At 40.5% G+C, this 21497-nt stretch overlaps 2 protein-coding genes across 5 annotated transcripts; both read right to left on the bottom strand.

Annotated features, from left to right (window-relative positions):
* Window positions 1–7293: 7293 nt before the first annotated feature.
* Window positions 7294–11880, bottom strand: gpr85 (G protein-coupled receptor 85). 4 transcript variants are annotated; one of them, XM_035996232.1, is made up of 2 exons: window positions 11659–11880; window positions 7294–10342 (listed from the first exon to the last, which is right to left on the bottom strand). In XM_035996232.1, the coding sequence occupies exon 2, from the start codon at window positions 10171–10173 to the stop codon at window positions 9040–9042; it is 1134 nt and encodes a 377-aa protein (XP_035852125.1). In that variant the 5' UTR covers window positions 10174–10342; window positions 11659–11880; the 3' UTR covers window positions 7294–9039. The 4 variants fall into 4 exon arrangements, with proteins under 4 accessions (XP_035852125.1, XP_031140752.1, XP_031140753.1 ...); XM_031284892.2 differs by having other exon boundaries at window positions 7294–10324; window positions 11659–11822; XM_031284893.2 differs by lacking the exon at window positions 11659–11880 and adding an exon at window positions 11321–11597.
* Window positions 11881–13943: 2063 nt separating this feature from the next.
* LOC116039828 (small integral membrane protein 30) lies at window positions 13944–14728 on the bottom strand. The gene has a single exon (XM_031284905.2). It carries the CDS (start codon window positions 14636–14638, stop codon window positions 14450–14452), a length of 189 nt encoding a protein of 62 aa, XP_031140765.1. The 5' UTR covers window positions 14639–14728; the 3' UTR covers window positions 13944–14449.
* Between the last annotated feature and the right edge of the window lie 6769 nt (window positions 14729–21497).

Genomic DNA, 21497 nt, shown 5'->3' with positions numbered 1-21497 from the left:
GTTTCCAAGGCAACTTCATTTAGCAGATTTTCTTAGAGGTGATCTACCTTATTTGCAAGAAAACTACTTAAAAAAAATGACACTTGCATTGTGTGTGTGTGTGTGTGTGTGTGTGTGTGTGTGTGTGTGTGTGTATGTATAAAACAACAAATGGACAACAGAAGTGCAGGTGACACGACTATCACTCAAGTCAGGTATCATCAATCAGCACTGCTCGACAAATTAAGATGGATGCCAAAAATGTGGTTGCATCATCACATTGATTTTGTTACACAAATGGGGCATAAATGCAGTGAGTTTTGAAATTTGCAGTCTCAGGTTCGAAATTGCCACCTGTCACCTTCTCAAGGCCCTTTTTCAGCCAGTTATTACACCAGCGATCACACACACATCCATCCATTACCTGTCACCTATGTAAATACGGTGAATTAAGAATTCCCAAAGCATTAATTCTCCCCTCTCCCTCTCTGCCTGAGAAAGAAAGATGAAGAGTTGTGTTTCCTCCTGCTCGGTCTCCCTTCAGTTCTAATATCATAAACGACAGAGACACGGGCAGAGGGGAGGAGGAGGCGAGAGCTCGCTAGACCGAGCCTTTGTGAGCATGACGGGCCTGACTCACGAGAATGAGATATTTCCAAAAATAAAGGAGGGAGGGAGGGAGAGAGAGAGAGAGAGAGAGAGAGAGAGAGAGAGAGAGAGAGAGAGCTAGCTGAACAGGCGGGAACACAAGAAAACGAGTGGATTAACTCCCTACCCACCCACCCCACGCCCACCGACACCCCCTCTTCCCGTTTCCAAAAGCCCTTGTATTCATCACAAAACATGCCGAATTAGTGGGAACAAATCATCTGTATAAACACCCCTAAACATTTCCCCAATTGCCATGGATGAAAAAAATGATAAATAAATAAATAATGATACTATTCTCAGAACAACATTATTAAAAGCTTGATCCAAGCTTTAAAAAAAGATCTCTGAATGAATGTATAAATTCTCTTTAATATTTATTTTCTTTGCTCCTCTGGAGGCAATTGTGCCCCACTGTGAGCAGATGTAAGCAGCTGGTTGCGTGTTGTAAATAGGCACCATAATGTACATGTTTGGCTTTTCATCATGACAGATTGCCCTGCGCAAATACAGTGTGATGAGAATATGGTCGTCTCAGCCTCCTTGCTGCGAATCATAATACTCTGAAAGCCCCTATAAGCCACATAGCAGCTTGTGAATATTTTAGTCTGTTAGGAAAATGTTTGCAGTGCCTGCTAGTTTTGTCAGTTTTATCCTACAAGCTTGGTCTAATTTGAGTGGAATAAAGGGACTAGGTTGCTCATTGGTGGAGAGGCGTTTTTCAGTCAGATGCTATCACCACCAGCAACCTAAATCATCACAACACTCAATTTTCATGTGACCCAAATATTTTTTTTCCTTTCTGCTGACTACTGTAGGTACTTCATTCAGATCTCCTTATTTCAGACTCTGGGTGCATGTGTGTGTGTGTGTGTGTGTGTGTGTGTGTGTGTGTGTGTGTGTGTGTGTGTGTGTGTGTGTGTGTGCGCGTGCGTGCGTGTGCGCGTGCGTGCGTGTGTGTGTGTGTGTGTGTGTGTGTGTGTGTGTGTGTGTGTGTGTGTGTGTGTGTGTGTGTGTGTGTGTGTGTGCAGCACCTGGTGGATAAGACGATTATCTCAATGCAACTCTCAATGAGACACAGCCAGTGAGAGACCAGTTGGCTCGCAATTGGTCAGCCTTCCCAATTCGGGGGTATTGAAGAATGGACGCACACATGCCACCCAAATCACACTCATTATTAGGCAAAGAACGGTTATAAAGATACCAAAAATGATGACGCTGATAATTTGTCATCCAGCACATTGATTCCACAATCAGGACTCGGACAGCCCGACAGGGTATCATGGGACCCTTTAATCTAGCATGAAAGACATGGGTAATCCTTGTTGGAGGATTACTCTCGACCAGTACTCGTTCTTTGCATATTCCAACTTTGGTGTACACGTGCTTAAGTACTAACCCACCAATCGTGGTCTATCCGTGGCCCCATCACTCATCCTAAGTCTTAGCAGCCAAGGGGATGTGATTACTCTTGACTCCTACCGCAACCAAGAGGATTTAGCACTAAAGAAACAGAACCTATGTGAGTTTACATCCTGACCTGTTCTTTAAACACACTGCAGTGGCAGTTTACGCTGCTCAAACCATCCATTCACAGCAGGATGACATTATGCTGCAACATTTACATTCCTACAAACAGCTCACTCCTGCATGGTTTGTTCTGCACAACACAATGTACACAATGTACCTACAGATATCACAACATTGTTGACTTTTTTCCCCCACCATTTCTGTGCAGCCGTGATAACCACACTTGCAGGAATAACCACAAACATGTAAGCCCCTTGTAGCCCTGCATGTGTCCTGCATTATCACAACAGCAGCTCCTTTTCAGGGTGTAACAACAGAGCAAAAACAGTGTAGTAGTCGTATAAGAAGCAGGCATCCTGCTGGTAGTGATGGCGCAGTGGAAATGACACATGCCTTTGGTGTGAGAGATCTGGGTTCAATTCCCACTGTGATACATCAACCATGTGATATCATCGTCCCTGAGCAAGACACTTAACCCATAGTTGCTCCAGAGGCATGTGGCCTCTGACATATATAGCAGTTGTAAGTTGTTTGGATAGAAGCGTCAGGTAAATGACATGTAATGTAACAGGATCAGTTTCACATTTTGGGAATATGCTAATTCACTTTCTTGCAGAGAGTTAGATGTCCGACATGTCTGTACTGGAAATATGAAGCTGCTGCCAGCAGCCAGTTAGCTTAGCAACAGGAGGGAAACAGATAGCCTGGCTCTGTCCAGAGGTACAAAACCCACCTACCAGCACCTCTTAACACTTTCTGTTCTGGACTGTTTCTTGCTTGGGACTAGCTGCCAGCCAATTAGCAAAGACTAAGCTAAGCTAAGTTAGCCAACTGCTGTCGGTAGCTTCATTACTAGCGTACAGACATGACAGTGGTATCAATCTTCTCATCAGTATTTTTTTTTTTTTTTTTTTATATTTCTTACTCTCCTTTCTGTTTTTGTTCTTTATATGTTAAGTGAGTGTTGTACTTTCAGAGCAAAGGTTAACCAAAGTCAAATTCCTTGGCCAATAAAGCTGATTTTGATCTAATTCTTGGCAAGAAAGCGAATGAGTATTTCTCAAAATGGTAACCTATTCCTTTAAACCAAGTATCTTTTTTTTGTTCGTTCTGCACCAACACAAATACTCAATCATGCCACTTCTGCAACTTATTTGATAAAACCTATCAACTAGTACCCTTAATCTATCAATTCTACTACGATAGCAACGCCAAAATAAGCAGCTGTAACATTATATTGTACAGAACATTTGAAGACTTTCACATAGCCCAGAGTTACCTTCTGTTACAGGTGTGACGCCAAAAAAAAAGAAGAACCAAGACTAAAAATTAGCTTCTAGCTAATTTCCTGAGAAATGATCCAACCACTGAATCATACATTTCAGGAGAGAGAAAAAAAAATACTGTTTAAATATGGAGGACGGAACCTTTGAAGCTCCATCCGCAATTTAATCAGTTAATATTTAAAGCAGGGATATTCTTTATAGGCATTTGCATGATGGGCTGCAGAAGTTTTGAGGGTGTAGGGCGGGGGGTTGGGCTGGGAGGTGTTTGAAATGAAGACATAAAGACTGGGATATTATGAAAAAGAATCTTTATCCACTTGCAAATTTCTATCAGGCATCCCGTTGATCATTGGTATTCAGAGGCCTGCACTGCCTGTAATAGCTTGTCAGACAATAAATGCAGCAACATTTTTTTTTCACAGGGCTGCCCCCCTCCAGGGAATGGAAATTATCATTATGTTGTGTTTTATTGGAGCTTCTCTCCTCCTGGATCTTTACCTAATGCCATCTTATTCTTCATTATTTGGGGTGCATACTGTTTTGTCAGACCATATAATGCAATAGGGGATTCACTCTGCATTCAAATGTGTTTGTTTTGTCCATTTAAAATCACTTTTTTGAAAGAACCAGCTTGTTTTGTAAAAGCATTTGCTTACATTGTGAAATGACAGAATTTTTTTTTTTATAATAGCAACAATGGATTATGAGTGGACAAAGAGCAGGGCAGAGTTAAGATCTAACAGCAGTAAAGAAAACCTGACAAAAATAGTGAGATGTTAGTAACACCTACAAATATAGACACACAATTGTGATCCTTGCATTATCATCACCATGACCAATTTGCTGAAGCACATTAGCCATAAAGCTGCAAAGCCATTAGAGAGAAAACTACTTCAGCTCTGCACTTTGATGACTGTTAACCATGTAATCTACTGAAAAGAGGATTGTTTGGCTTCACAGCCTGTTGTGACACACCGATAGTAGACTGACCTGCTGTGAGTGAGGACAAACACGAATGCATGAAACCTGCAGCCACACGCACACACACACGCATGCACGCACGCATACACGCACGCACGCACGCACGTACGCACGCGCGCGCACACACACACACACACACACACACACACACACACACACACACACATATACATTTTTACACACAAAGAGCAGAATAAATCATTTTACCAAACATCTCAAACGCCAAAACGCCACAAAATACATTGTAAGTAAATATCATTTCATAAAAAAAATGAACGTCCTGGAGAAATTTTACAAAGCATATTGAACCGTTGTATTCCCATCTTTGTTTTCAAGCGGTCACACAATCAAACAGATATGCAGAGTAGGGGTGATGCCAACACAGAAAGCAATTCGACCTTTACCCTGAGTAGCTTGTCAGAAGATTGAGTCATCCACTCCATTCCATTCAATGCAGCTTTTCATATTTGAGTGCTTCTTGGCACATACCCTTACTTCACTTTAATTAAGGTTTGGTGTGCATTATACAAATAGAAAATGCTTAAGAATGCAGAAAGGCTCACATTAGTTGAGCTTTTTTCCCCTCCCTTTTAGAAAAAAGCCTGTTTCCCAGTCAACAGATGGTATTTACTCAAATTATAGACAGCAAATGAGGGCTAGGGTGAGATGCTTTTTTTCAGAGCCCATTGGCAGTCCATTAAAAAACTCAAATTGTGTGCACAAATCCACCGAGATACAAGAGAGTGACATGGAATTAGGGATGGTTGTGTTATTCATTGGCAGCCAAAAATCCAATAGAAAAGTCTTTTGATCGTTAAATGAAAAGTATCTACAGCAAAGCATTATAATTGCCTCACAAAAATGGTCAGTTTTTTTGCTTTCTTCCGTGATCTAAACAAAAGTGCAAAGAACCAATCCCAGTCAGATGGTACAGCTTTCTAATTGCTTTGATTATGAACAATATGTTTCTCAGGAGACATCTCAGAGGGTCAAAAGTGTCCAATGTTTGATCTGCCAGAATGAACCGCCCTCTACCTCTGCCTGTCATCTTCCCTCAGACGTTGAAAGGGACAGAATTACTGGGTCATTTGAATGAACATGCGAGGAAATGGGCCAGTGTTCAAAAGTGACACAGTTTGTGATTTGCATATGCCGAATGAGGCTAAAATATAAGTAATATATTAATTCCTGCTCTCAGTCTCAAATAGCACAGCCCAAATTAAAGATTAAACCCCACAGAATGTCATTTTAGATTTCATCATCAACTGCCTCATTCAATAATCTCAAGAAGCCTTGTACAGGTTGCATGATTCCAGAAAAAGACATCATGTAAAACCAGACCAGAGCATTTCCTGATATATTACTGGAACATTCCTTTAAATTTCAATAAATGCTCTCATAACAAATGACTTGGCCCTTTTGGATCCAAATTGGAATGATCAATGTCCAGAATAAAACAGTAATTGCCAACGTTGTGATGAAAATGGATCCCTAATAGATGTTTCTCATCAGCGGAGCCTGCATGCAATTACCTCGGGTGTTTACAAGCCATTTCAGGATCATATTTTGTGTTTGCAGGCACCTTAGCTCTGGTCTTTACTTAATTAAATGATTTATAGGGGGAAATAAAATAGGACAGTGGAACACATTTTGGTTAAAAAGCAAAAAGCTACAATGATGTCTGAATCATACAAAATTGGCATTTACAAATATTGTATTATTCAGTTTGCACTCTATTCTTGCAGATGCACATATTAGCTTTCAGACGTTGTCAACATAGTGTAATCACAGTCTATTACAGGGAAATACCACTCAATTTAAGGATAAACATGCCTTGGACTTGTGGGCGTTATTAGCCTCGGTTTTACACTCCAATGCTGTGCAACAACAGGGGCTCTAATGGATTTCATTTTTTACATTCCACTATTTATTTTAACAAAAAAAGTTAATTCTTTATCCCTGAAGGAAGGTATGAGGAATTAAAAAAAAAAAACATTCCTTATAATTTGGTAACATTAACTCATTACAAGGCATTATAAAGTATTTGAGGTGGCAAATTTCTTCCAAAATGAGTTATGCATTTGTTCACATTTCCATAGTTCTCTTTTCCATCTTTTGTTAATTTATTTTCAGTGCAGCTGAACATCAATGTGACCTTAAAAATGAGGGAATGGGACAAAGCACTATGTCATGTATGGCTGCAGGGCTCAGTGCAAGGGTATTCATTAATCCAGAGTGGTTTGCCAGTATTCTATATTGGACCCAGATATATTCCATCTGAAATTCAGTGGTATTCCCCTTTAACACAGAATTAAAAACTGCAAGGGCACGTGTGCCCAGGGTTATACTGTATTCATGGAGATTATTCCCATTAAATGTCAAACATGCTTCTCATTCAATTACAAGGTTTGGCATATCTTCTGTTTTGACAGGCTGTCCCAAGGACTCACATGACACAAAAGATTGTGTTCCAGAGAAGACGCATTTAAACATTTTATCACCTTCTCATATAAAGAGACACAAATGACACATAGAAAATCTTGTAGAAATACCAACCATTAGTTATTTAAATACAAAATATGTACATGATAACATTTCAGCAGTGGCATTAAAATATTTAGCTATCACAATGTAACGATTTAACCACTTTGAGTGTTAATAAAGCCTTACAAAAGAACGTTTTAGAGATAAAAATGTAAATCTTTGACCTGCAGGTGGATGTTGGCAAATTCATCACTTGACCAAGCACCATTTAAAAACACTACCATGACTGCACCAATTCTGAGGGGTAGTGCAGATGTTTTCCAGCTGTTATTGTTGGCCATACAAAATGATCTCCACCCAATGACAGGGATAAAAACAAATGTTGTAAAATGGAAACTTTTTATTTTCAAAAAGCAACAGATTACACAGTTAACTTTCAGCAAATGCAATCCTAACTGAAACTGTACTCACATTCGGGACTTCAAAATGAAAGACTCACATACTTACACACAATCTATCTATAATATACAAAAAAAGAATACATAATAAATATTAAAATGGCCACAAGAGAAAAAAGTAAGTCATTGAAAACAATCAGTAGAGAGCAAATGTAGGGAAAGTAGAAACAAGACGGTGTGCCTTAAATGTCTTTTTTTTTTTTTTTTCTTTAACATTTTTTACAAATTGTGCAAGATTTCATACTAAGGCTCTGGTCTTGAAGTGACTGTTGTCTGATCCACACAGCAGCACACACGCTCTGAAACGCACACACATGCACCCACTGACACACACACGCACGTGCACACACACTCCCTGTGCTCTGAGCACTCTGTGGGGTGTAGCAAACCATTGCAGAATAAAAATGGGCTGCTCAGTGTATGGCCTGTGATGCTCATGGGAGTGGACCAGCTTTTTAAAAAATGGACATGCACTTCACATTGATGTGAAAAAGAAAAAGAAACTCCCCTTGCATCTAAAGAATGACTTTTTAGGAGTGAATGAAATAAATAAAAAATAACACAACAACCAAGAAACATGACAATATCATAACCATTAAGGCAAGAACACCCGGAGTGGCATCAGCAATACGGTAACAATATGATAGTGTTGTTAGGTACATGGATATGATGAAACATTGAACTACTTTTTCAATATCTTTTTTAAGTTTGTTCTTAAAAGCAACTTTTTTTTTTTCAAAATCCAAACACCATTTCATCTTTTTTACCTCTTTTTTTGTGTAAAAGGTGATAAGAAAATAACAATGCCAGACACTAGGGACATATGGATCATAAAACTACAAGAAATAATTTCTAGTTTTAAGTTACAACTTCAAAACCACACATTGTAAATCCCCATCGTTAAGCCCCCGCCCAGTAAATGAAAAAGATATCACTTACATTAAAACCATTTTATCCTCTTGTGATGGTGTATTCCAACAGTTTTGCTTTACTTACAGCGATTGTGTAGTCTGTTGCAAATTAAAGCATTCATTGTTTAGTTTGGAATAAAAAGAACCAAAAAAAGTTGTCCTTGCAATGCAACTGGTGACTGTTGACCAAAAAAAAAGCATCTTTACATCTTCTTTTTAGTGCAACTCTTAAAATGTAAAACATTTCCAGTGATTGCTTGAGAGGTATCGTTTCTTTGTTTTTTGTTCTCGTTTCTTTTTCTTTTCATGTTTATGTATTTCACACCTCACAGAATAACGCATCTTCAAAAAAATCCAAAGCAAGAGGGTTTGTTTTTAGTGTTTTGTCAATTCTTTTTTCGTTTTTTTTTTTTTCTTCTTCAACTTTTTGCTTTTCTGCATTGGCATGGCCTTCCACATGTATGTTTACTAGAACATAAACACAGGAGGGGATCCAGACCTCCTGCGTACTCCCATTCCCTTCAGCCTCCATGTTTGATTCGCTTCATATTCAATCACCCCGGCAGAGCCTCGTGATTGGCAGTCCACCTTCTACCTCTAAAAACAAGGGTTAGGAGAAGGAGGAACAGGAGGAAAAACTGGAGGATGAAGAGAAAAGAGATAGAAGAGAGAGAGTGCGCTGTACAATGGGACCAAGCCCAGATCAAGATCAATCAGGGAAATAGAGACATAGATGAGAAAAAAAAAAACACAGCAAAACCTTCATATAACGCAGTAGGGTTCCCTTGGTAACCTGGATTTTCTGCAGTAGAGGAGTGTGGTGCTGAAGCAGCGCCGGAGCTCCCTGTTGGAGAAGATGCAGATGAAAGGATTGACCCCAGCCTGGGCAAAGCTCATCCACACGGCTGCCGTCAGGTAGCCCCCAGGGACTACAGGGCCCCTTGCAAACACCCGCCAGTAGCAGGCGACCAGATAGGGCCCCCACAGTGCCAGGAAGAAAAACGTCATGATGTAGAACATCCTACTTATCCTCTTCTCTGTTTTGAATTCATCCAACACCAGTAGACGCCTGCGGCCCGCTGCGTTGCTGTTCTGCCGAATGCCCAGCAAGGTAGGCGGGGTGGGGCCTCGACCGAATCCAGCCAGCCAGTTGGCTGCCGCCTGCCCGCTAGCGCCTGGCCCGTGGAAGGTCCAGTTCTGGCTGACAGCAGGCACGAACTGGACAGGCTTCATCTTTCGACGGTCGTGGACAAAGAAGATGAGCTTGAGGTAAACCAGCTGTGTGGCCAGGAGGATGAGCGCCAGCAGGAGCATGAAGCCCAGCGAATCATTCGCCCTGAAGGAACGATGTTGGAACGTGCACTGGTCCTCCTCCGGGATAAAAGAGTACGTCCCTACGTCTAACACCGGCGGGAACGCCATAGCCACTGACAGCGTCCACACCATGCAGATGACAGCTAGACAAGTCCAGAAGGTCAGCCTCTTGGTGTAGAAACGGTGGTGTGCGATTGCCAGGTAGCGCGTGACACTGACACAGAATAGCATAAATGCCGTGTGGAAACAGGACAGCACACCCAGGAAGGCGATCACTTTGCAGGTCAGCGTGCCATAGGTCCAGACAGAGCCATTCTTGACCGAGGTGAAGACAAAGGGGAAGCAGATGGCGGAGCGCAGGATGTCAGAGGCGCACAGATCCAACAGGAAATAGTAGGGCGCCCGGTGCAGGCTCTTGTCTTTGACCAGCAGGATGGAGATCAGGAGGTTTCCAACCACACCGACTCCAATGATGAAACCCAGAGAGGTCAGTTTGAGGAACGTGGCGAGAGGAGAGACATTTTGCAAGATGGTGTGGTCCCCTGCATGGCTATAGTTCGCCATAGATGGAGGAGGGATCATAAAGATAGGGGAATAGCTTCAGCCAAGTATCATGATCTAGAGGTAGCAGGGGGAGGCGTTAGATCCATTTGGCGGTGTGCTTTGAAGAGGTTTCCAGGCATATAGGCAACCTCTCCTCTAAGGCATCCTTTGTTCCTTTGTCTCATCACACCTAAAAAAAAAAAAATCCCTGAAAAATATTATCCATCCATCAACATTCAGTCCCATACAACAACAGCTGCATTGTTTTCAACAGCACTTTCACTAGAATGTGATAAGCAATCATTTTCCTCTGCCTGCCATTTGTTTATTTAACATTTTAACATTTAGAGTGGCACAGTGCAGAGCTCTGCCTCAGCTTGAATACTTTGTCTAGATACAGGCAGGCGGAAAGACAGACAGACAGACAGACAGACAGACAGACAGACAGACAGTGATGGAGCTTGATTAGACTGAAGCATTAATCTGTTAAAGCATTACAATTCTTTCTAGTGGTTTTGGAATTCCCTGAACAAACACAGCCCAGATTTCATTAAGAAACGACGCATTTTTACCTCTCGGAAAGAACCCAAAAAAAGGCTCGGTTTGGATAGATTTTCTTTTTTGGGAAATGTTGGAACATTAAGAGAAATGCAGTCCAAAATAAGGTCTTCTTGATCACACCCACCCTGCAGAACAGAGGACGGCTCTCTAAAGCAGTGGATGTCTCGAATAAACTCGCTCTGTCTTCATAGCCTACATTGTGGAAAACCGACGGAGGGTGCATACATAATAAAGCATTCGTGTTTTTGTCTGATTAAAGCTTAACTGGATTACGGGTCTCACGTTAATAAGCAGTGGTCTCTTCAGGGCGTTTATTGAGCCGGTCGATTTCCCAGATCATCTTTTATATTAGGCCTACTAATTGCGAAGAGTTAAGAGAATCTACTGTGTTATATTGACACTAAAGCCGCATTTCGACATAATTTGGCTTGTTCATGCGCGGGTGTGATTATCCGTCTAGATGGATTGAAAAAGGATGGTTGGAAGTGATGATAACAAGCCTGCTGGTAATAGCCTAATATGATGGGGTTTTCTAGTCGATAGCTGTGTTTTTATCGTTTGGAAAATGGCACATAGCCTGTGGTAACATCTGATTTCATTGATATTGGCGTTTGTGTCTACTTACGCGTTTAAATGCGTCCTCCGATTGTCAGTCGAGTGTTTCTACGCGCGTTTGAATCCGACGGATTTCAGTGAAAAAACACAGAAGGTGAAAATCATCGTCCTTGCATCCCAATCGGCTGGATAAAGCATAACAGTGTAGCGGATCCGTACGTCCATTAGACTAGAATCATTTCCAAGTTCCTGCTATGAATTGCCCAAAATCGCAGCCACTACACAGGACAAGGCCAAAAAAAAAAAAAAAAAGAAAAGAAAGAAAGAGAGGGAGAGAGAGCGAGAGAGAGAGAGAGAGAGAGAGAGACAGAGAGAGAGAGACGATCACAAGATCAATCAAAATCCTACCTGTTGATAATCCTATTTCGTTTTCCTCCTGGAGGTTATTTTCATTGAACAGTCGGGTTTTTTTTGCTGTTTTTAAAAAGCCTGATTTGTTGCCTGCCTTCTTTTTTCCTCCACGGTGAATATCCTACAGTAAACGGAAGCCCAGTGCGCATGCGCCCTGCATCCCTATTTGTGATCCAAGACGCGTCTTGTCTCTTGTTGCAGCAGCAGCTCCCCACCCCCCACACCTCTCTCTCTCTCTCTCTCTCTCTCTCTCTCTCTCTCTCTCTCTCTCTCTCTCACACACGGTAACATCTGCTCAACGGGGCCGCTGCTGACCGGTAACTAACGCGTTACAGCACTGTTTCCCCCGGTAACGTGTAGTGTAACGGATTACTATTTTACTGAAAGTTTTACACTTAGTCCAGATAAAAACAAATCTTTATCATTCTCCTAACTGTTTCAGCTTGATTTCAATTATTATTATTATTATTATTATTATTATTATTATTATTATTATTATATATTATATAAACGTGGTTCAGTCTAGGCTGATCATATCTCTTTTATCACAGTGTGTTATCCCCTGTTGGACCTTTTGCTTGCTGTCCTTATCAGATGTATTAGGCTATAGCCTTTCATCATGCTCATACATGTTTTACTCTACAGAAATGTCCATTATGTAAAAAGTGAAGGGTTAAATCAGGCAGCCTATTTCACCTCAAGTTAAAATGACTTCTCCTGTACTGTATATGCATAATTGAAAGCACTTTGTGCACTGTTGTTCATTCTGCTCGGGCAGCATGATAAATTCATAGGATTTGATTCCTCAGCCATGTATGGAGAGCCGTGATGTCATGAGCAGTGTAACAAGTGAACAATGATTCAATCAGCCACATGTACACACAACGCACACACACACACTGAAAACACACATTTGTTGTATGCTCATACATGTAGGAAATGTGTCACAACTGTGTTACAACTTGGAGACAATGTACACATTTCTATTTTTTTTATGATTAAAAAAAGAATTCTACTGAGGGCCGACACGTGCGAACGGCTCCTTTTTTAATCACAGCTTACCAAATATCACAGACTGCTCATTGATAATAAATGCAGACACTGTCACATATAGGTTGACACTGGACTATTTGCAGAGGATAGAGACTGAATGATTCATTCTACTCCAAAAGAAACTCTGTTACTGCCATCCAGACAAAGGTAAATTAAAGTGAAGGCCATAATGATTTTGTGCATGTCCCAATATTCTCTGATGAGCTATCGTTCATTTTGGCACAGACCTTATAGACGTTTTGATGTATCACCCCATGGTTAAGTAATTACTTTAGATCATTAGTCAGACGAGGTATTACAGTTATGTTTGTTTTCTATACAAGTGGGAGTTTTTTTTTTTTTTTTTTAAATTGGTTTAAAAAGTATAAAGCTTATTACATTTGCTCTAATGGTGAAAGTAACTAAGTACATTTAGTCAAGTCCTGTACCTATGTACAGTTATGCTTTACTTGAGTATTTCCATTGAATGCTCTTTTGCAGATTCCGATTTTACATAAAGAACATAAATAATAAATTACAATGCATTGTAAAAGATTATTAAAACAGTGTTCCCATTGTTTGGACTTGCGACCCCTTACAAAAAGCGATACTGTCATGTTTTAGATGTCTGTGTATCGTTAGCAGTTCTTCCAAAGAGACAGTTCCTCTCTAAACCTCAGATATTTTCACGTTAATAACTATGTGAGGCCTAAAGTAGTCAAATTACCCAATATTTCACGCAAAAAGCTAGGATTAGAAAAAAGTCCAAAAAAGGGAATACACATTTGTGTAGCATAACTTTGTTTGTCTCTTCTTTCCAACCCCATAATCATCTTACAACTCCTCAGATTTATCTTGCGACCCTTAAGAGGGAGGGAACCAAGGTTGGGAACCAGTGGACCAACAATCTAATGTCACATATAATCCTAATAATATATCAGTCACGTGGAGAATTTCTGGAAGTATATTTTGCTGATAATACTTTGAATGCAACTTGTAACACAGTACTTTTATAGCTATATTGCATAATGTTAGAAGTAAAGGATTTACTGCCTTGTGTGACCACCCTAAACCACTGAGGATGGCCGGAACTTTTAAACATTTATATCTGCAATCAAACCCTTTACCAAATAGATAAAGTCATATTTGGGCAAATTATATGGGCATGAAAGCACTCTTTCTAAATGAAAGAGAAAAGTCAGGAAATACGATTATACAGCAGATCATTCAAATATCATGCAAACCAGGAGTTGAGAAGAGCATCAGATTAATCAATTTATTATTCTCACAGCTTTTGTCACATATTTTAACCACAGAAATTGCTACTACAACAGCTCCACTCTTTTCATCTAGCCACACTTGTGAGATTGTGCTTCAAACAATGAATCAGGAAATCAGTGATCACTCCAAGCATGGAGAGTATATGCGCAATATCCAATGCAAGCATCCTTGGGATAATATACAGTAGCCTATATATGCAGCAGTCCTTATATATAAGGCAACAGTGTTTGGTCTCAGCAGTGCAACAAATTACATTTCCTGTTTTAGGACTTCCTGGATGTTTCCCTCCACCTTCTGCAAAAGAGGGCACGTGGTTCCCGTTGTGTTTGACGCATTAGTCCAATAAGGCACGTATCTTATCAGTTGCTTCGACACAAACCCTGTGCCAGAAGGTCCACGTTAACTCAGACAGAGAGATATTAATGCGGTGGATGATAACAGGACAGGACAGGCGAACGATCAAGAGAAGCGTCTTTCACTGCTGTCCGTTCCGCTTCCGCGCGTACCAGCCGAGGAAGGCACAGAAACCCACCCCGGTCACGATGGTGCCCAGCAGCAGGGCTAATGCATCGCCCGCATCGTAAGCCTCCGCCGGGGGGATCAGAGACAGGAATATCAGCCAGACGATCGCTGCAGCGTTAGGAAGTTCAACTTTGGGAGCCATGTTGAGTTTTTCCCCTGTTGCTGTTGACTTTCGGGAAGCGCCTGCGTCACAGTCAGATGACAGCAACAGCGGCTGGACTTCCTGGTGCGCTCAGCCAATGGCAGAGCTGCTTTATTCTAACCTGACGCTTTTCTCTCTCTCTCTCTCTCTCTCTCTCTCTCTCTCTCTCTCTCTCTCTCTCTCTCTCTCTTAAAGAAGATTCGCTTTATATTTCAGCAGGCATTTGCCCTGTGGCACAGAAATAATTGCATAAGTATGCTGTTGTTTTTGATATGTGTTTCACAGATGAAATAGACATCCAAACTGGTTCTGGGATTCAAACTGCAATTATTCTACAGTGAGTGGATTTGTGACATCGCCGCTCTTATTAGTGACAATTAGGCTGACAGGCTGTCACTGCTTCATGTCCCTGGCCCGCAGGCCCTATTATAAACAAATGAGACTATTTTACATCAGTCAGGCTCCTCAACAGCTCCAGTCTGAAGCTTGATATTCCCTCTGAAGACAAACGCGTGTTGACATGCATAGGCTAATACTGTATGTTGCATGAGACACTTGGTTGGTCAAGGTTGGATCAGATGCCAAACACAGCCATGAGACAAGTATTTTCCACATTAAGCCATCTCAAGGTTTGTGAACTTCCCTGGTCCATTTTACTATTTCAATTTGGACAGGAAGAGATTTTCACAAAAAAAAAAAAAAAAAAAAACTCTTATCTCAAACTCTAACCCAGCTGCTCTACTGTGCCTCAGTGTACCCCTGATCTCCCGAAACATGTTGAAATGTCTTCAAATCGTCCGTGTTGCGATGCCTTAACAGCTCAGCTCATGCTACAAATTGTTTGGCTTGCAGAGCTCTCTGTGTGTGCTCTCCTGGGGCACTTTGCCTGTAATTTAATTAGCGAGCACAAGCCAAAGTAAAATATTGACCTTGTAAGGCTGCCATACTTCTGTACCTGCCTGCTCCAAGCGAGGAGATGAATAGGCGCACATTCCCTTTGCTCACTCTTCACGCTTCCTCATCATACACTCTCTCTCTTGGTCCTGCTGTCTGTTTGGCAACGTGTCTCACATACACACAGGCGTACATACAAGTTTTTGTGGGCCCTGTCTGATCTCTATTGCATTTGGCTGACCACATGGCCATTACAAGAGCTTCTTATTTAGAACAGGAAACAACTGAATCTGCTACTATCTGTATATTTGTGAAAGTTATATTAATTCCATGAACTAAGGCACATGTTTAGCTCTTAATAACAACATAAAGCCAAACTTGAGAGATGTTTTTAATGTGTAAAGCCATCAGAGATGCCCTCCAAATTTACACTCTGCACTGGCAGATACACACAGCAGCGCCATCAGCAGCACTTACTCTGCATCTCAGCAGTGTTGGTAAATGATCAGTGGGAGGATGAGAGAATATCCAGAGATGAGAGTGTTTGTCAAACAAGCTAGGACAGTGACATTAATCTTCCCTACTTAATGTGTGCTGCTCAGCACCTGAAGGCCAAATCCCTAAATTTGTACACTTATGAGACTGAAAAGGACTCCTTCTGTACAGTAACCTATGTATGGAAAACAGTTAATCTCTTTAGTTAATCACTTTAAAGTCAACATGAAATTTGTATTTTCCTCACTTTTTGTGTAAGGAAATATAAACTAAAACGATACCGCAGCTGTTGAGTAGATTTCTCTGCTTTTCGAAGAGGATAAAAACTTTTTTGGACATATTTGTCGAAACAGCTATGTGCCTATGTGTTCTTTTTTATGTTAATGTGTTGTATTGTTATAGTTTATCTTTTGTTTTAAGCCATCAACCTGCTAGGGACTGCAGATGAAAATTAGCCTGCATGGCTAAATCTGGCACATTTACACGCTGGACTGTACTCATGTTGATTAATGTGCGTTGTCCTTTTTAAATAAAGAAATAAAAAAAAAAAAAAAAAAAGAAAGAAAAAGGGTCTAGCTAGTATTAACTGTCTCTATGTCATGGGTCCAGTTGCTGTGATGGCAAATGACCAGACCGTTAACTCAAAGCTACGGGTAGTCCTGTGACCTCAGCACACCGTTACGCCTACATTACGCAGTGATTTAAATCATGACCCGAGGTAATAAGAGCACTCAAATCACAGATGGTACAACATAGCGGCTAACAACAATGTCAGTCCACTGCTGGTTAACTGCCTGTGTTGCTATGCTATGCTGAATTGAAGTGATACTGATCAATTTTTAGTGCTCACAGATGGGGCACACAGATATTGCAGCAATTACCAGTACAGGCATTGTCACTATGAACCAAAAAAGTACACCATCTGGAGAACACACTTGCAATAGGTTATATAAATGAGAACTTAATTTTGTTTTGATGAAAACAAACAGCATTCTTAGCAAAGATCTATTTAATCATTTAATTTCAAGTTTCTGTGTGTGTGCATTTCCAATGACTCCACTTTATATTTATCCCTTCCCTTTGACTTTAAGAGACGTTTCTTCCCCTCACTTGAGTTAGAATGCTACTGGCTTCCAGGAAGTCATTGGCATACCTGGCAAGGAAGGCGCTGCATAAAAATATCAATCTCAAATGGGGTATTAATTCAGTATTGGGATGTAAAATCTTGCGTACGTGTGTGGATTAGCATAATGTTTTTGTGGATGGTGTTTGTCTTTTCTGTGATATATCATGTGTATATTTGAATTTTCCTTTTACACATTTTGAACTTCTATTGAATCACGAAAGTTTTAAACAATTAGACTATTCAATGTGTACAAGACTCAGACAAGTTTAAATCTCCATCTCCATGTTGCCTGAGTTATGTTTTGTAACTTATTTATTCTGCCAAGGACACTATGCTTTGGTTATCTGTCCTTAAATGTGTTAGAGCTACAATGAACTGAAAGGCCAGTTCTCAGAGTCCTTGGTTTTGTAAGCATCATCCATTCTCAATTACTTTCCACAACAGTTAAGATGGAGTTCCACCTTTACCAAACAACACAAAACATCTCTCCCAAAAGATTAATTATGTTCTGAAATTGGTTTCTCAGGAAGCTCTGTAAAGCTGACCCTTTAAAGGAATTGTTGCTTTTGTAGTGGTTCAGTGCCCCATCCATAATGAATTGTACTGTGAGGGACATGACAAATGGATTTTCCTGTGTCTTTTGTGGCAGTGTTCGAGATATAAAAATACTTAGGAGGGCCTGAATCAACACCAGAAAAAGAAAGAGAGGGCAGCTTGGTGCTGCGTAACATAGTATTGGGCCACACTGACTCACACACTGTTGGGGATGTGGGATGAGCTGAAACACATCACAAAACCTGCAAAAAGATGAATGACGCAGTAATTAGCTATTCATATTGGAAGCTGAGAGGGAATCTCAGTTTGGATGCTTGACAATCACGCATCAGTGTGTTACGCTGACAGTTGCATAATGCTGTAAAGGGTAATCAATTGGTCCTTGCATTTTTCCTTTTGTTCTTGCAGAGACTCTAAATTTGGTGAGATAATTTTCCGAGTGAATATTTAGTCATCTACTATGTCAATGTAACAATGACATATGATGTGAAATGCAGTTATAACCTTACTTCTCAGTGAGTTCAAGTGATATTTTACCCACAAGCACTTGAACGCAGCAAGAAACAGAAAAATGTACCTGCAACCATAGAAATATATAATTACATTACAAAAAAAATTAAGACCTTTGCTGTTGATTGATTTCCTACCTCAAGAAAGTTCCAGTTGCTGCAAGTTCATTTATTGAAATCAATGAAAACTAATGACTGCCTGAAAGGAAGGAAATCAATCTACAGTATTGTATAAAGATCACTGCTCTCCAAATACGGGCCTGTTGGAGGTGCATGAGGATATGTATATGTTTTATTTTATTTACTTAAGTAGGAATTTGATTAGGGACCTTCTTATAAGCATCCTCTTCAAGCAGGAAATCAATCTAAAAAATATTGTTATTCTTTTGAAAAAGTTGTGAGTAATGCTTTTTGTAGATCTGTGTTTAATGGTCAATATGGTTCTAAAAAGAAGAAAGAACATTTTAAACTTTACATTTTTTTTTATTAATGAACAGTTCAATAATCACAAATTTGTGTAAGTGCTTAAGCATAACGCTGATTTTTTAACTGATTTTTTTTGGCTGTAAACACAACTCTTTGTAACCGAACTACAGTCGATATGGCGAATATGTTAGCTAACAATAACCGATTTAAACATCCAGCAGACATGGAGCATTAGCTTTCATTTGGAGACATGAGAAAAATATCTGACTCTTCAGCTGCTAAATGCTCTACTATGTTCAACAGCTAGTTGCTAATGTCGTCTGCCGACTATTTAGTGCTGGGCAGGTAGCATAGTGTGGGCTTTTCCTCTGAAAACAGCTGCAGGTTAGCCTGGTTGACACCAGACCTTTCTCAGTTGTAACTGAGAGTGGGTCTGGGCAAGCTTCATTCGCAGCCCATTTCCAAAGGGGCGTCACCAACGGACACCGCTCAAATGCCTCTGGACGCAATTGGATAGTCCTTCAACCAATCCGACCAACGGTCCGGGTGACGTAGCAGCTACAGCGGCATCAACGGGTTGCTGCGCTTCGGTGGCCGGCATGTTGAATGTAAACAAAAAGCTGCTTGCCGTCACTGTGCTGTCATCATTGTGTAAAGCCCGCCTCAACGGTTATGATTGGTGCCTCGATTTGGAAAAATTAGGAAATGGGCTTGAATGGGTTCTTGGCCAGACTGACTTGCAGAGCAAATCTCAAATTTGCTGGAAGTTCATCAGGGTTTTCCTATTGACATATATAAACTGGACCAACAGATCCCGTTGCTCTGGACGGAGACCAGTGAAGGATATTAGAAGCACTTTTCCGGTGATGGCTGAGTGTTACTGCGCAGCCTCCAACTGAGAGAGACGACGTAAATGTGACGTGAGCAACCTGTCTGAAAGTTGTAAGTCTTCTGGTAGCTGTGCCAAGAGAAATCTCAATCATTCCCAATCATGCAGAGACGGAGAGCGTAGGTATATGTAAGGAGATAACATAGGCACAGGCTAATTATTGCTAACTAAAATGCTGGTTAACATTAGTAATTAAACTTAAACAGCTAATGTGAGTCAAAACTGCCTGCGAGCTTCTCCTGTACTGTACGGTAATTTCTCTACTGTGTGACAGTAAGTCGCAACACAATCGTTTGCCTATTTTTACAAAAACGTCTGCTACGGAGCCATAACGTGAGATACAAGGTAATGGAGCCTTTTATACATTGTCGTGTTTCTTTAGAAATAAACAATGGACAAATAGAGTCTTTAAACGCTTCAGATGTAAAGTTATTCGCTGTCAAAGTGGCGCTAAAATGAATGGCAGTCAATGGAATGCTAACGGGAGGTGATGGCTTGTTACCATAGGATCTACGCGTTCCGAGGAGAAACTTACCCCCTTGGGTTTTCCCAGGCTAGCTGCAGGTGTGAGTTTATTAAAACAATAAGGCTGTAAAACCAAAACAATTAGCTGAAAGATGCTAACAAGCTCCATAAAACTAATGGAAACTGCAATTCTCTGGGGTTTTCACTTCGACGACATCTTTTACATTACGTTACATTATGAACGTTTTTCTTTGTTGATGTAAAAAGTTTTTACTCTTAACATTGAAAGGAAACAACCCCTGTGAAATCTTTGAAGTTCACTTCAATACATGGTTCATTTAGTGTGGCGTATTAATAAAATGCAATCAAATGAGGCACAAATCATCATCATTTTACTGCAGAGCTTCAGGAGAGTTACTTACTGTAATGGTTAGTCATTATAGTGGTTGTATCTCCCTGTGCTTTTCTCCGTGGAGTTTCTTACAGAAATGAGTGGAAGCAGAATGAGTCCTAATCATGTGTCCTAGTGTGTAGCAGGTGTAGAGGGCAAGAGTGTGACTTAAGCTTAAAACATATATCTGACAAATTGATTTAAAATGTCTTTTATCCCAAAACAATGACTACTACCCCATCAAAGTGATTTCTTACACAACTTTTTAAATGAATCCCAAAAAACGAATCACCTTGGGAGGAAACCTCAGTCTTAGTTTACAAAATGATAGCTCTAACAGGCTGGGTCCTTTACATTCATCATTTATCAGGTGATGAATCACCTGTAATGTATTTTCCCTTTTATAATGGATTCATAGTGTTTTTGGAGTGCCATTCAAATGGTTTCATTTCATTAGCATCTGTTTTACTGAGGAGCCTCTCCGAAACAAAATATATGTACGCGCCTGTTGACTAGATGGAAAACAGTACTTATTTACTCAAGGTGATCAAGTTTTCTTCAGCTGCACAGTAATGTGTAGCCTGCGTCAAACATGGCCGACAGCTGAGTACATCACAGTTATTCATAGCATGTGTGAGTGTGTGCACATGTATATGCATGAGAGATTGATAGCTCATCACATTTCCTGTCATGGTGTAAATGTCACCTCTGTGGCTCGCAATGATGAACGCAATGATGTGGTTGGTTCATCATCTGCAGTGTTCATTTGAAATTTGAAATGTTTGTCCAAGAACGTGAAGCGCGCACACACACACAAACACACACACACACACACACACACACACACACACACACACACACACAGAGAGAAAAAAGTCACAGTTTAAAAGACAGAGAGGTCTAGAATCACAATATAGCATTGCTCATGATGCCGGTTGCTGTATTGGCTATAATCAGTGGGTGCGCGTGGGATGTTAAAGGAAAATAAGTGGTATCAATCTTCTCGTCTAACTCTCAGCAAGAAAGCAAAAAGGTGTATTTCCCGATAGTTATGGCCACAATGGTGCCATAAAACAAACAAAAATTTCACATTTATACATATATCGGCA

This window comes from Sander lucioperca, chromosome 20 (genome assembly GCF_008315115.2).
Source record: "Sander lucioperca isolate FBNREF2018 chromosome 20, SLUC_FBN_1.2, whole genome shotgun sequence".
NCBI classification, from domain to species: Eukaryota; Metazoa; Chordata; class Actinopteri; order Perciformes; family Percidae; genus Sander; species Sander lucioperca.
This window is presented reverse-complemented; position numbering and strand designations above follow the sequence as displayed.

Bases quoted from the DNA above. Each gene is read 5' to 3' on its own strand.
- gpr85 (XM_035996232.1), bottom strand. From the start codon at position 10,173: ATGATCCCTCCTCCATCTATGGCGAACTATAGCCATGCAGGGGACCAC.
- LOC116039828 (XM_031284905.2), bottom strand. From the start codon at position 14,638: ATGGCTCCCAAAGTTGAACTTCCTAACGCTGCAGCGATCGTCTGGCTG.